Raw genomic sequence first — 13,277 nt, 5'->3', positions numbered from 1 at the left:
CGAGAAGTTTTACCCGCTAATATCAAGACGCTTTTTGAGTGAAAACCTATCAATGGGGCAGAGAAGAATTAAAGCAAACACAGAGGACCGGAGATTCCCAAGTGACCTCGTTAAAGTGTGGACTCGTTAAAGTGTGGACTTGTGCAAGGATAGATAAATACTGGGAGTGATTGTCGACATTGAAGATGGTGAAGACCCTCTCTGTAGCTAAAGCTCAATCACACGACGGTGTTGCTTGCCTACAAGAATCGATCTTAGCCTGAAGATCGATTATCATCAGCAAGTGACATGAATTGGACATTTGTCAAGATTTGTGATATATTGCAACACAATTGGAGCACTCTTGATGTTATGTTGTTGTTACTGTGTTGTAATTGTCACTGACAATCAAGAGCTGGACTGATGCTCACCAGGCCATGGACCAGCTAGCCCAGCTCACCCACTGTGAACCACTTGATTTATTTGGTTTCTCGGCAGATTAAGCATTTCTTTCACTAATAATGATAAAGAGGTAGACCAGCTAAACCGTAAGTGGTACTTACAGTTCATGAGTCTTTAAAAAAAAAACGATGACAAATTCTGACAGTGAACATTTCAATGAATGTGAATAATTTCAGTTGAGCAAAAGACAAAATACATGCACACACAGATTCCCAGACCTACTAGGCTGGGTACTAGATCAAAAGTTCAACATGGTGGTGAAAAATAATGAAATCCACACACCAGTAGAACATTGACACATAAATTATACAAGCGGGAGCATTATATATTGGTTCTGCAGAATTAAATATTTGTACCCAATAATTCCATGCAGTTCACATCTCTTACTGTACTATAAATACTGACTACAGTAGTTACTGTAAAACTTGTAAATGATGTTGGTTATTACATTTTATATTTAATATTAACATTTGAAAATGTTTGGTGGGGATTTTTCAATATAGTCTTATTATTACCTATAGTGTTGTTGTTACACTGTAAATATTTTTGTTTTGTTTGTATATATTGGTGAATAAACCCAGTTCAGTGAACTTGCCAGACTAGACAGTAAATCAATGTTTATTCAACTCACATGTGGCCCTCACCTTCACTAATGCGGCCCTCAGGTTAATATCAGGATGCTGATATATTATTGATTTCAGCTGTTACAATTCCAAACATGCAAACCCATGACCTCAGTCTATATTAGTAGCATTAGTTTGCATTTAAGTAAAAAAAAAAAAAAAGTATAACTAAATGCATTTGAAATTAAATACAAATTCCAATTCCAATTCAAAAATAGCAAAAGAAAAAAAAATCTGGATATTTCAATTCAAATATAGCAAAAATAGCAGATCTACAAGCTCAAAACGTGTGCACTGTGAGTGTGACGCGTTTTGAGCTTGTAGATCTGCTATTTTTGCTATGACAGTATATGCAATGTGGCCCTCTGGAGTGAGTGTGGAAATATGGTGGCCCTCTCCAACTTTAAAGTTACCCACCCCTGACCCAGAGGGTCGAGTTGTTACACAGATGGATACATTGAGGTATCGTATCTATCTATCGTGTTTACATACAGGTACAGCAATTACATTATTAGCATTTACTAGACTAGAATCAGTGTTGTTTTTGTCAACTAAAAGTTGAAAACTAAGTTAATTTAACTCTGAGTGTAACAAATGCAACCGTTCCATGTGTACACTCTCAGAGTTAGAGACCCATAAGGGTCCATTTTGTTCCTAACTATCATTTAGCTGGGGACCCTCTGGAACTCCCCCAAGGACCCCTGGGGGTCCCCGGACCCCACTTTGGGAAACACTGATCTAAATATTGTCAGAAGCCAGTATGTTACGATTATTCTCCACCAGGCGGTGCTGCAACGCTTCTTTGTTGCCAAATATGTTGAAAACTAACAATCACACACGCAATTAATGCATTGTACAGAGAATTATTTCACTAATAGCTACACTTTAATATACATGTTAATGAATCCCTTCTCGTTTTGTATAATAGATGAAAAATAATAAGTTTTTCACACTTTTAGACCATATCCGTGGTCATCATATGGGCATACCTAACAATGGATGCCAAAAGAATGGGCAAATTCTCATTGTTGTGTGTTTGGATATCAAAAGTCCATACAAATATATTTTGTATTACTTCCTGAAAACGAAAACGTGCTGCGTGATGACGAGTCGAGGCCTTTAAAATAGCATTTTGATCGTCCGGATCTATACTAGGATTGTTATTGGCTGCCGTGAACCGACACGCGTCATGGCTTGGGGTGGGGCCATTATGACGAAAGCGGAAGCTATGTAAAAACTGGCCTCTTGTGGTTCTGTTCTGCAGACTAGCAGCATCGTTGTTGCAGCAGCATGGATGACTTGGAGTTGACATGGCCCGAAATAGAGAAAGCGGCGAGGGAGAAAAGGCGTGAGATAGTCTTACAAGGTCCCGACGTTGACGAGAGAATCTCCAACGGGGGTCTCAGTCCTGCCATTTACTCCCTCACGCTCCTCAACTACCTGGAGATCATCCAGTGTCCGAGTCTGACAGAGATACATGAGGACGTCAAGCATCTCACCAGCCTCCAGAGCCTGATCCTCTGTCGGAACAAGCTGGCGTCCGTTCCCAAAGTGATCGGAGATCTCAAGTCGCTCAAAGTCCTGGACCTGTCCGTGAACGACCTGACATCTCTGCCGGTGGAGATCATCCAGCTGAAGGCGCTCAACACCCTGAACGTGAGCTGCAACCGCCTCCGCTGCCTCCCGGAGGGACTGAGCCAGTGCACCAAACTGTCCACCATCAACTTCTCCAAGAATGAGATCAGCTGCTTCCCCACCGACTTCTACCGCCTGGATCTCCTCAGCACCCTCATTGCCTCGGATAACGCCATTGAAGAGCTGAGTGGGGATGTGTTCAAGCTCTCTTCTCTGAAGGTAACTGAATCACGTGTGGAATATAAATATACCATGTTGAGTGGTTCTCAACATTGGGTGCAGTCCAGGGACCCAAGGGGTTCCAGGGGGTCCCCATGCAGCTAAACATACGATAATACAGTTATTCGCCTTCCCCCCCCTCCGATTAATTATTTCTATTGCTTTTGGACAAATACAGAATTCTAATATCTTCACTTATTGTTACATGTACTAAATAGAGAGACTCACTGACTAGAGAACATACATACATACAAGGACCAAATGACAGACCATATTGGACCAAATAATTACGATTATAAATATGTTTTAGTTTGGGGTCTATGAGAACAAAATCTTGATCATATCATTTTCATCCTGGAAGATCACTTCTCTGTAAAGTGACTTTTTTTCTCCCATAGAGTGCAGAAGTCCCGACGTCACTCGCTCATCCCCTGCTTCATGGGCGTTTTTCTCTATGGAGATAACACCATCTTAAAATCGTCTCCTATAAGAACTGTGGTCCAAAAATAAACATACTGTCTCTGTATCGTTTAAGTCACCTTCACTCATATTTGTTTCTAGTGAAAATGTAACTAATTCAGCAGCAGTAACATTAGCGTTTTCTCAGTCAGTTGATTCTTCATAATATCCATATGAGTCCATATCCATATTTCAATCACAGTTCTTATGAGGTGATCTAAAATCCCCCTATGGGGACTACCATGCGAATAAAAAGTACACAAACCCGTGGCATGGCACTTGGCGCCCTCTACCGATATTGACGTCAGACTTCGGTGGTCTTGACATTGTACTTTTACGTGTATTTTCAGAACCTGGACATCTCCAACAACAAGCTGACGGAGATTCCCTCGAGCCTGGGTGACTGCTCCAAGCTGAAGGAGATCGACTTCAAAGGCAACAAGCTCAAGGACAAACGTCTGGAGAAGATGGTCAACGGCTGCCAGGCCAAGTCCGTCTTGGAGTACCTCCGAGCCGGCGGCGCCAGGGGGCCGAAGGGGAAACCAAAGCACGGCGAAGCCAAGTTAGACAACGCAGACGACGCGGAACAAGGCGGAGGAGGAGGAGGAGGGCGGAACGCAGACAAGAAGAAACGGCCGCAGAGGAAGAAGAAGAATAACGCGGACGAAGACGAGGACGAGTTGGAGGAGCTGAACAAGATGGTGGTGAGGATTCTTCACCTGTCCTCCAACCCCGATGCGTTCACCATCAAGGTGACTGAAGAGGTGAAAGACGTGCGGCCGTATCTGGTGTGCTGCGTTGTCAGGGGCATGATCTTGAGCCGTGGCAATGCCCTCAAGAGGTTCCTGTTGGCTCAGGTAAGGAAGGCTTTCTAAAGCCTCGTTTATGGCCTCGTCATGCGATGGCGTTGAAAATAATGGGTCCATTTGGTTGAGTTAAATGAACACTTGTAATGAAATAATCTCCCGATGCACTTCTTGTGTCGTCTTCCAGACCAAGCTGCACGAGGACTTGTGTGGTAGACGAACCACCGCAACCATCGCAACTCACGACCTGCAGCTACTGAAGAGTCCCCTGGTGTATGAAGCCAGACCACCCTCACAGCTAAAGGTAGAGTCCCTTGGTGTATGAAGCCAGACCGCCCTCACAGCTAAAGGTATCAAAACTAGTCCCCTGGTGTATGAAGCCAGACCGCCCTCACAGCTAAAGGTAGAGTCCCCTGGTGTATGAAGCCAGACCACCCTCACAGCTAAAGGTAGAGTCCCCTGGTGTATGAAGCCAGACCACCCTCACAGCTAAAGGTAGAGTCCCCTGGTGTATGAAGCCAGACCACCCTCCCAGCTAAAGGTAGAGTCCCCTGGTGTATGAAGCCAGACCACCCTCCCAGCTAAAGGTAGAGTCCCCTGGTGTATGAAGCCAGACCACCCTCACAGCTAAAGGTAGAGTCCCCTGGTGTATGAAGCCAGACCACCCTCACAGCTAAAGGTAGAGTCCCCTGGTGTATGAAGCCAGACCACCCTCACAGCTAAAGGTAGAGTCCCCTGGTGTATGAAGCCAGACCACCCTCCCAGCTAAAGGTAGAGTCCCCTGGTGTATGAAGCCAGACCACCCTCACAGCTAAAGGTAGAGTCCCCTGGTGTATGAAGCCAGACCACCCTCACAGCTAAAGGTAGAGTCCCCTGGTGTATGAAGCCAGACCACCCTCACAGCTAAATGTAGAGTCCCCTGGTGTATGAAGCCAGACCACCCTCACAGCTAAAGGTAGAGTCCCCTGGTGTATGAAGCCAGACCACCCTCCCAGCTAAAGGTAGAGTCCCCTGGTGTATGAAGCCAGACCACCCTCACAGCTAAAGGTAGAGTCCCCTGGTGTATGAAGCCAGACCACCCTCCCAGCTAAAGGTAGAGTCCCCTGGTGTATGAAGCCAGACCACCCTCACAGCTAAAGGTAGAGTCCCCTGGTGTATGAAGCCAGACCACCCTCACAGCTAAAGGTAGAGTCCCCTGGTGTATGAAGCCAGACCACCCTCACAGCTAAAGGTAGAGTCCCCTGGTGTATGAAGCCAGACCACCCTCACAGCTAAAGGTAGAGTCCCCTGGTGTATGAAGCCAGACCACCCTCACAGCTAAAGGTAGAGTCCCCTGGTGTATGAAGCCAGACCACCCTCACAGCTAAATGTAGAGTCCCCTGGTGTATGAAGCCAGACCACCCTCACAGCTAAAGGTAGAGTCCCCTGGTGTATGAAGCCAGACCACCCTCACAGCTAAAGGTAGAGTCCCCTGGTGTATGAAGCCAGACCACCCTCACAGCTAAAGGTAGAGTCCCCTGGTGTATGAAGCCAGACCACCCTCACAGCTAAAGGTAGAGTCCCCTGGTGTATGAAGCCAGACCACCCTCACAGCTAAAGGTATGTATGAAGAGTCCCCTGGTGTATGAAGCCAGACCACCCTCACAGCTAAAGGTATCAAAACTAGGGATGCATGATTAATCGGTAGCATACATCGGAATAGGCCATATCGGCCATAAAAATGCCACATCGGAACGGTCTCAAAATAATACAGATTATTTAATCGGTTTTCACCAGCAAAAAACAAATCTAAATTTGTATTGTGTACTCATTCAGTTGTGAAAACAGACACCTGGAAAAGAGTAGGCTATTTATTGATTGAGTGAATACTTTATTAACAGGCTTTGGGCCAAGCACCTGGGCCTAGGCTTGTTTCCATTGTGGTCCTCTGTATAATATCGGAATCGGTCAGGATCGGTATCGGCAGATATGACCCTGCAAATAATCGGATATCGGTGATAATTTCATAATTGTGCATAATGTGCAATAAAAACCCTTCCTGATATCACTTTATTGAGTGAACTCTGTTTTCAACTGGAGAATTCGAATGTTTTTCAGCACTCAATGCCTCCCATGTTAAAGTCCAACACAAATCCACATGTATAGTGCCCATTTAGAAACAGCCGTTGACCAAAGAACAAAAAAATCACAACCGTGTGAAGTGAGGGGCGCTCTTGTCATCATACATCATCTCATTCTGGCCAATCACAATTTGCATCCTCACTTTTGTCTTCAATGTTTGTGTTTACACAGTTTTGTCTTCATTGTTTGTTTACACAAACCCTCAAAGCTGGACATAGGAGAGGCTAGTGCCCCTCAAAAATCACACTTGTGTGAAGTGAGGGGCGCCCACTGTGGCTGCCACATGACGCCACTAATTAAAGCAAACATTAAAAGTCCATAGACTTGCCTGCAACATGAGTGCAACGAGTTGCCTGCAACGAGTGGGGGCCTGTTTTTTAGGGGGGCGCATGAGTAAGACAAACATTAAAAGCCAGATGTTGGAGGGGCTAGTGCCCCTCAAAAACAAAAGCAATAAGACCATAAGAAAAACAAAGGCAACTGCATTAAAAGCCAAGACATGACATAAATCTGTGTTTTAAGATGGGATTTAAAAACAGGCCGTGTAGTGTAGTGGTTATAAAAGGTCATAGAGAAAAGTTGCTGCAAGGCCATTTTATTATTTGTAGACAAACAATAAAACCAAATCTATCATAAAACATACAGAAAGTCAGTGAAGAGAGGCCGGTAAGGGGGAGATGTGCTAGTCTTGCTTAGGTTTTCCTGTGAAAAGAAGAACTGCAGCTTTCTGGACCAACTGCACCAACATGAAGGACATCAGTAGTTCAGTCAGGCCAGCATAAAAGCACTAGAAAAGAGCCTCAGCAAAATAAAATCAATCAATCACTTATCACACCCAGATTTGTTTGTACAGTGAGTTTTACATTATATGGTTCCAGGACACTGAAAGACAGAGTTGATTAGCTGGCAATATCAAAGCCAGAGAAAATAACCTCGTCATGGCGCTTGGGACAAAATCTTCATAGCAGTGTGTGGCAATGAAGAGATGGCCATTTGCATTCTTCAGAACCACTGGAACAAGGACCACCGGACCGGCCGCATGTCTATGACAGGTTTATTTTTGTTGTGTCAGTGAGTGCTGAGCGACGGTTCAGTATGACTCTCTGACTGACTGTGTGTTTTGTTTAGATACTTTCACTGGGTCGCAAGGAGATGACGGCGGTGGAACTGATGAGATCTCTGCAGCTGGAGGCTGATGATCAACGGAAACAGAAGAAGAGACAGAACGTCTCCGGGTTGCACAAGTCAGTATACAGTCATGCAGTCAGTGGTTCTCAAACGTTTTCACGTCAAGTATGCCCCAAATTCATATGTTTTAGGCTACAGACCCACATCTGAACATTGCTGTGCCAGGGACCCCCAGAACAGAATATTTGTGTAAAAAATTCTAAATTGTCCAAACATTTTCATGACTTGCTGTGAGTTTGTACATCTGAGTTACATCTTGAATAGCCAAAGTGGTTAAATTATAATGATCTAGCCCCAGTTTGAGAAACACTGGTATAATGCACAACTCTGACCCACGACCATGGGCCGCTTTGGTCCTGTCAAAGCGTCAAGTGAATCAGTCTGGCCAAAACCAGGCTAGAAAACTATTGCCACTTTCACAAAATATTACACAGATTTGTGATAAATAATCATCACTAATGCCAGTAAAATTACTAAGTCTGTAAATAAAAGGCAAATAATAGAACACCAGGGACAGGCGGGTAAGTTCAGAAAATGACATCACATTGCTGTACTGCAGCCTTTGAAATCAGCAAAAGACAACTCTTGTGCCACATCAGGCAATATCAGAAAATAATCATAGTCTCATATCACAAATTTAATATAATATCGATATATTTCCCACCTCTAAGATGTTGATTAGATCATTATACCTGTACATAGGAATGGAGATATTCTTGATTTTCCAAGTTTGTCTTTTTGTTTTGGTACTATGATGAGATTCATAAATGTAACCTTCTGAAAACAAAATGGCCATTGTGTTTATGTTTCCTTTTTGTGGGTTCACTGGTGTACAAAGATGGCACTGTTTCATCATGAAGCTCATGCTCTGTTCTGCCTCAGCAGTCAGCTATTGGGCATGATGTTTCTTGTTTCAACACACGAGGGCAGCATAACCCTTAAACTGAGAACAACAACACACCAGTGTCCAACACAAGTTAGAGGTTTTGGGGATTGCGCTTCGCCGCTTTGAGACTGCTCACGAACTAACATTTTCAGTTTTGAATACAACTGAGAAGCTTTTGGTGATAGTTTGATTGTGCCAAAGACAGGCAGGCCATGCTAGTGCCACAGAAAGCTGCCAAGTACAACAGCTTATTAGTGGTTTGAATAGCACATTCTGTCACGTCATCCATCAAAACCTTTATCCCAATAAAACCACAGAATGTCTTATTTCTACGTTTCTATACTACAGATACCTACAACTTCTGGATGGAAAAGCACTTTACCCGTGTCTGGTGGATGCAGAGGGTCATGTGATCTCATTTCCACCAATCACCAACAGTGAAAAAACCAAGGTGTGTGCGTGTGTGTGTGTGTGTGTAATTCTAATCTGACAAAGGACCTTTTTCACAGGTCACTGCTTATTAAGTTACAGTCAGCCAGCCTGAATTGAATCTGTGATGTTACGTAGCATGGCTACCAGGTCTTACATAATGTCATCTAATACAGAGTTTCTCAAATTGGGGTCTGGGTTAGCCTAGTCTCACGTAGCCAGACAACTATTCCACAATCTACGAATGCTATATAGAGTCTGGGACTATAGCCCCCATGAGCTGAGTAAGGAAGCTGCCATTTCCGTTCACGAAAATATATTTTAAAATATCTTTACATTTTATTTTTATTTTGTTTCTGCTAAGCAACAAGCTATGTTACCATGTTACTGCCCTAATTCATATCAAACTGGGGGTCCTTGAAATGAAAAGGTTTGACTATCACTGGCCCAACTTGTCGAACTTTGTACATTGACTGATACTCCAGGTAGTCCGGACTCCGGATACACAGAGATTGTTTTATTGTTCCTAGAACTACACTTCCTTTCAAGAAGTCATACATTTGTCCTTAATCCAGATGGCAATCTGAGTGACATGACATCTAGATGTGGCTATTCACTTTTGCAGACACTGATAAAATTAACAGAAATCCTAGTTTAGTATGTTGTAATAAATCCATTTTTATGCCACACAAGTTTGTGTAATATTATTTAGTTTGTGGTATTGGCATTTATTTTCCACTGTACGCAGCTTCACTTCTTTGAATGGAATAAGTGTTAATATTATCTTGATTTGTGTTTGTGCAGATGAAGAAGTCAACCAAAGAGCTGTTCTTGGAGGTGACGAGCTCCACCAGCCTCCAGACCTGTAAGGATGTCATGGATGCTCTCATTGTAGTAAGTGTTGCTCTTTCTTCTCTCATTTATTGGTGTAATGGTGGATAGTCTCTATTTATCATATTGTTATAGTATGTGACACTGCTATGTTATTACTTAAGGATTACCGGCGTATGCACAGAGTCACGCATCCAGCAAAAGGGGGGGTCCATTTAGGCAAAAGTACCTGACACATCTTTTAGGTATGGCCTCCACTTGAGCTGAGGTGATCCCAAAAGGTGACGTGAAAACACTGAGGACTAATTGATTGGTCAGCGAGAATCGTCACTAGCATGATTGCGCCATGGAAGAATAGTAGTAAATATGAATGAATCAACATTGACACCTACATTTTTATCACAAACTGTTCAACTGTACAGGTGAAACAGATCATTTCCAGACATCATTAGTGTTGGTGTTAGTTTGACCGTTAGCATTAGCATTGTTTAGCGGACCCTCTCCTATTGCAGAGGGTTGGACATTATTGCTATGATGATGGTTAACTCATCATACCCTGGTATCGGTTCCTAAATCTGATGTGAAAAACAAAGTAAAGCCAGTAAAGACAAAGCCCTTAATTTCACCCTCGCCCACACACACACACACACACACACACACACACACACACTTATGACACACAAGCCTTCTTAAATTTCCCAAAATGGCAGACAACACCACATGGCAAGTGATGGCACCGGGTTCATATACAGTCAGTATAACAGTGTGAGCAGTCAGTGGAAGAACTGAGCTCATCATAGCTGGGGTGAGCGGACGGACCCACTGGTGTACAATGTCACCAGTGGTGGAAAGTAACTAAGTACATTTACTTACAGTACAATGTTGAGGTATTTGTACTTTACCTGAGCAGGTCCCAAAGTGTCTCTACTTTTACTTCTGCTCCACTACATTTCAGAGGCAAATATTGTATTTTTACTCCAGTACATTTATTTGACAACTTTAGTTACAACACAGACATGCCACCTGTTCAAAATATATATTTATTTAAAAAAGACGTTAGGGGATAGGGGGTTTTACTGCTTAAAATGTAACCTGATGTTCCTGGCACAGATTGGGTTCAGCCCTATATATACATTTCGTCCATTTGAAAATAGCCAATGTACAAGGTCACAATTTTCAAAAGAAAACTTGAAATGGGACCTTCCGCATAATGAGTACTTTGTACTTTTGGTACCTTACAGTACGTAGTAAATTTTGAATTCCGGACTTTTACTTGTAACGGAGTAGTTCTACATTGCGGTATTGGTACTTTTACTCAAGTAAAATGTGTGAGTACCTTTTTCCACCAGTTGAGTGTCATCATACACCGACCGGACGCACAGCTCACAATACCGTCGCTGCAACTATAGAGCTTGCATGTACACATTGTATACACTGTTGACGTGTTTCACTGGCGTAAACATAAACACACAACAGTCCAGGGATGTTGCTTGGACTAGATTACAGGGAATTTGTTATTTGTTCTTTTGTAGATTGAAATCAACTGATGTATGTTTATTAAAAGTCTGGATTGCTAGTTTGAGGTTGTTGAATGATTTTTGGATGGAATTGTCAAAGGATATTACTCTTGGATGTCACAATTCCAACGATCTAGCATTTGAATCTTTCCCGAGCGAATTCGAAATGTAATCAAATTGATTAGAGGTGACATTTAGATGGAGTAACCAGTGATCGTGACTTGAAAGCCAACCCTCGGGTGTAGGTTTGCACCGGAGAAGAATGTGTTTCCTTCTCATGTCCTATATTTGAAGAGAACAATGTGTTTCCTTCTCTTGTCCTATATTTGCACATTCTCAGATACCACGCTATAAATATTTAACGAACGTGAAAAACATTAACATTCGTCACTGAAAGAAGTTTGGGATGCTATTTATCAGGCAGAGATTAAAATAGGGTGCATTTTGCATCCCAAAACGCAGTTTATAGTTAAGGGACACAATAAAACAACGACCTCTGCATCCACGGGATGCACTACTGTACTGTTTATTCTAGTTTATTTTGCTAGCTTTAGTTATATTAATCATTTCTTCTGTTTTCTACATGAATATAACCACATTATAACCATATACAATTAAATGGTAGTTAAATGCTGCAATTTGTAAAAATGGCAAAATATGACTTCCAACCTTTGTTGAAGTGGGACTCATAAAATGTCCCTGGGACTCATCTAAAAGACCATCCCTGCATCCCGGGACTCATTACATTGAAAACCTATTTACATCACTGATAAGGTCTACAACATTTGAGTCAAAGAGATGCGTAAAAACAGCTGTGACAGAAGAATATTGTATCATTTATTTTAATTCAGGGTGAGAGCAATTGATTTGATCAGATGTGTTAACTCTATTCCACTTTGCAAATACGTGCAGTAACATGAATGATGTAAGAACATAATTCAAATAATTTAAAGAAAGTATTAAAACATTTATATTTGGGCATACGATGTATAGCAAATATATGATTGTAGAATATTGTGATTTTATCGATTCTCAAAATAATTATATACAGTAAAAATCATCAATGTTAATGGTCCATTTAGCTCCATTTTGTACACTCTGAGTTAAAATTGCACTCAAGATTTGACTGTGCGGTGTATTTTCCTTTACTTTTTCTTTTCTTTTATTATGCCATTGTACCATGCCATCTATATATGCACTTATTATTTTTCTGTATTTTTTTTCTCATGAAAATTATGTATACAGTACACAATGGCGTGAAAGAGAACAGAGAGAGAATATACTGTGATGAATTTGTATTCATGCTTAAGCGGGTGGGAAGTGTGGGGAAATTATTTTTTATTTATTTTGAAAAACAAACCACAGCCATTTAATGAACATTTCTGTGTTTTTCCCCTCACAGAAAATGGCAGAGCTGAACCGACAGACGGTGGAGACCAAGGAGGAAGCTGGATCCGACGGGGAAGGCGCTGCCACCGGGCCGGAGGCGTCCGACGACGGCGCCGCCACCTCAGGGGAGCTGGTCGTCCAGCAGGTTCGAACCGTCGACCAGGACGGCAACCTCAAGGTCGTCTACCCCTCCAAGACTGACCTCTCGGCCGAGCTCAGTAACCTGACCGTTGTCTGGTAGCTGTAGTACTGTATACCGCCAATTAACCTCTGTTGTTTACTCTCGCTCGTATCTTAAAACGTCACACTGAATTAAGCCCCACACAGCTACCGTACCGATATTTATGAATATTATCATAATAATGCCTTCTTTAATGTAACGGGTTAATGTAACGAATGCATCATTGTTACAGATGCATCCTTTCTCATGGGTATTTTTATTTTATTTGGGGGTTCCCAGATTGCAGATGGCATGACACAAAATGTAAATGCTTTTGTTTTACTTAATATCTTTTATTATTTCAACATCAAAGGTAATTTGCTCTCTTGTTTTTGTTACTATGATGCATACTGGCCACATATACTGTAACTAACATGGTTAAGGCATTCATATGGATCACATTAGAAATGGTATTATCAATGTATGGTTCATAAACAAACTATTTTCATGTACCCTATACAGCAGGGAATAACAACAAGTCTTTAAAATAAAGTCTACCTAAAAGGGATCAGA

General features: G+C 42.2%; 1 protein-coding gene across 1 annotated transcript; it reads left to right on the top strand.

Moving 5' to 3' along the window:
• Positions 1-2,275: 2,275 nt before the first annotated feature.
• Positions 2,276-13,277, top strand: lrrc47 (leucine rich repeat containing 47). The gene is made up of 7 exons (XM_079518877.1): positions 2,276-2,918; positions 3,728-4,234; positions 4,371-4,487; positions 7,433-7,548; positions 8,727-8,829; positions 9,612-9,701; positions 12,558-13,277. The coding sequence occupies exons 1-7, from the start codon at positions 2,355-2,357 to the stop codon at positions 12,783-12,785; spliced, it is 1,725 nt and encodes a 574-aa protein (XP_079375003.1). The 5' UTR covers positions 2,276-2,354; the 3' UTR covers positions 12,786-13,277.

This window comes from Electrona antarctica (assembly GCF_951216825.1).
Source record: "Electrona antarctica genome assembly, chromosome: 2".
NCBI lineage: Eukaryota > Metazoa > Chordata > Actinopteri > Myctophiformes > Myctophidae > Electrona > Electrona antarctica.
The sequence above is the reverse complement of the archived record's forward strand: the minus strand, read 5'-3'. Positions and strand labels throughout refer to the sequence as shown.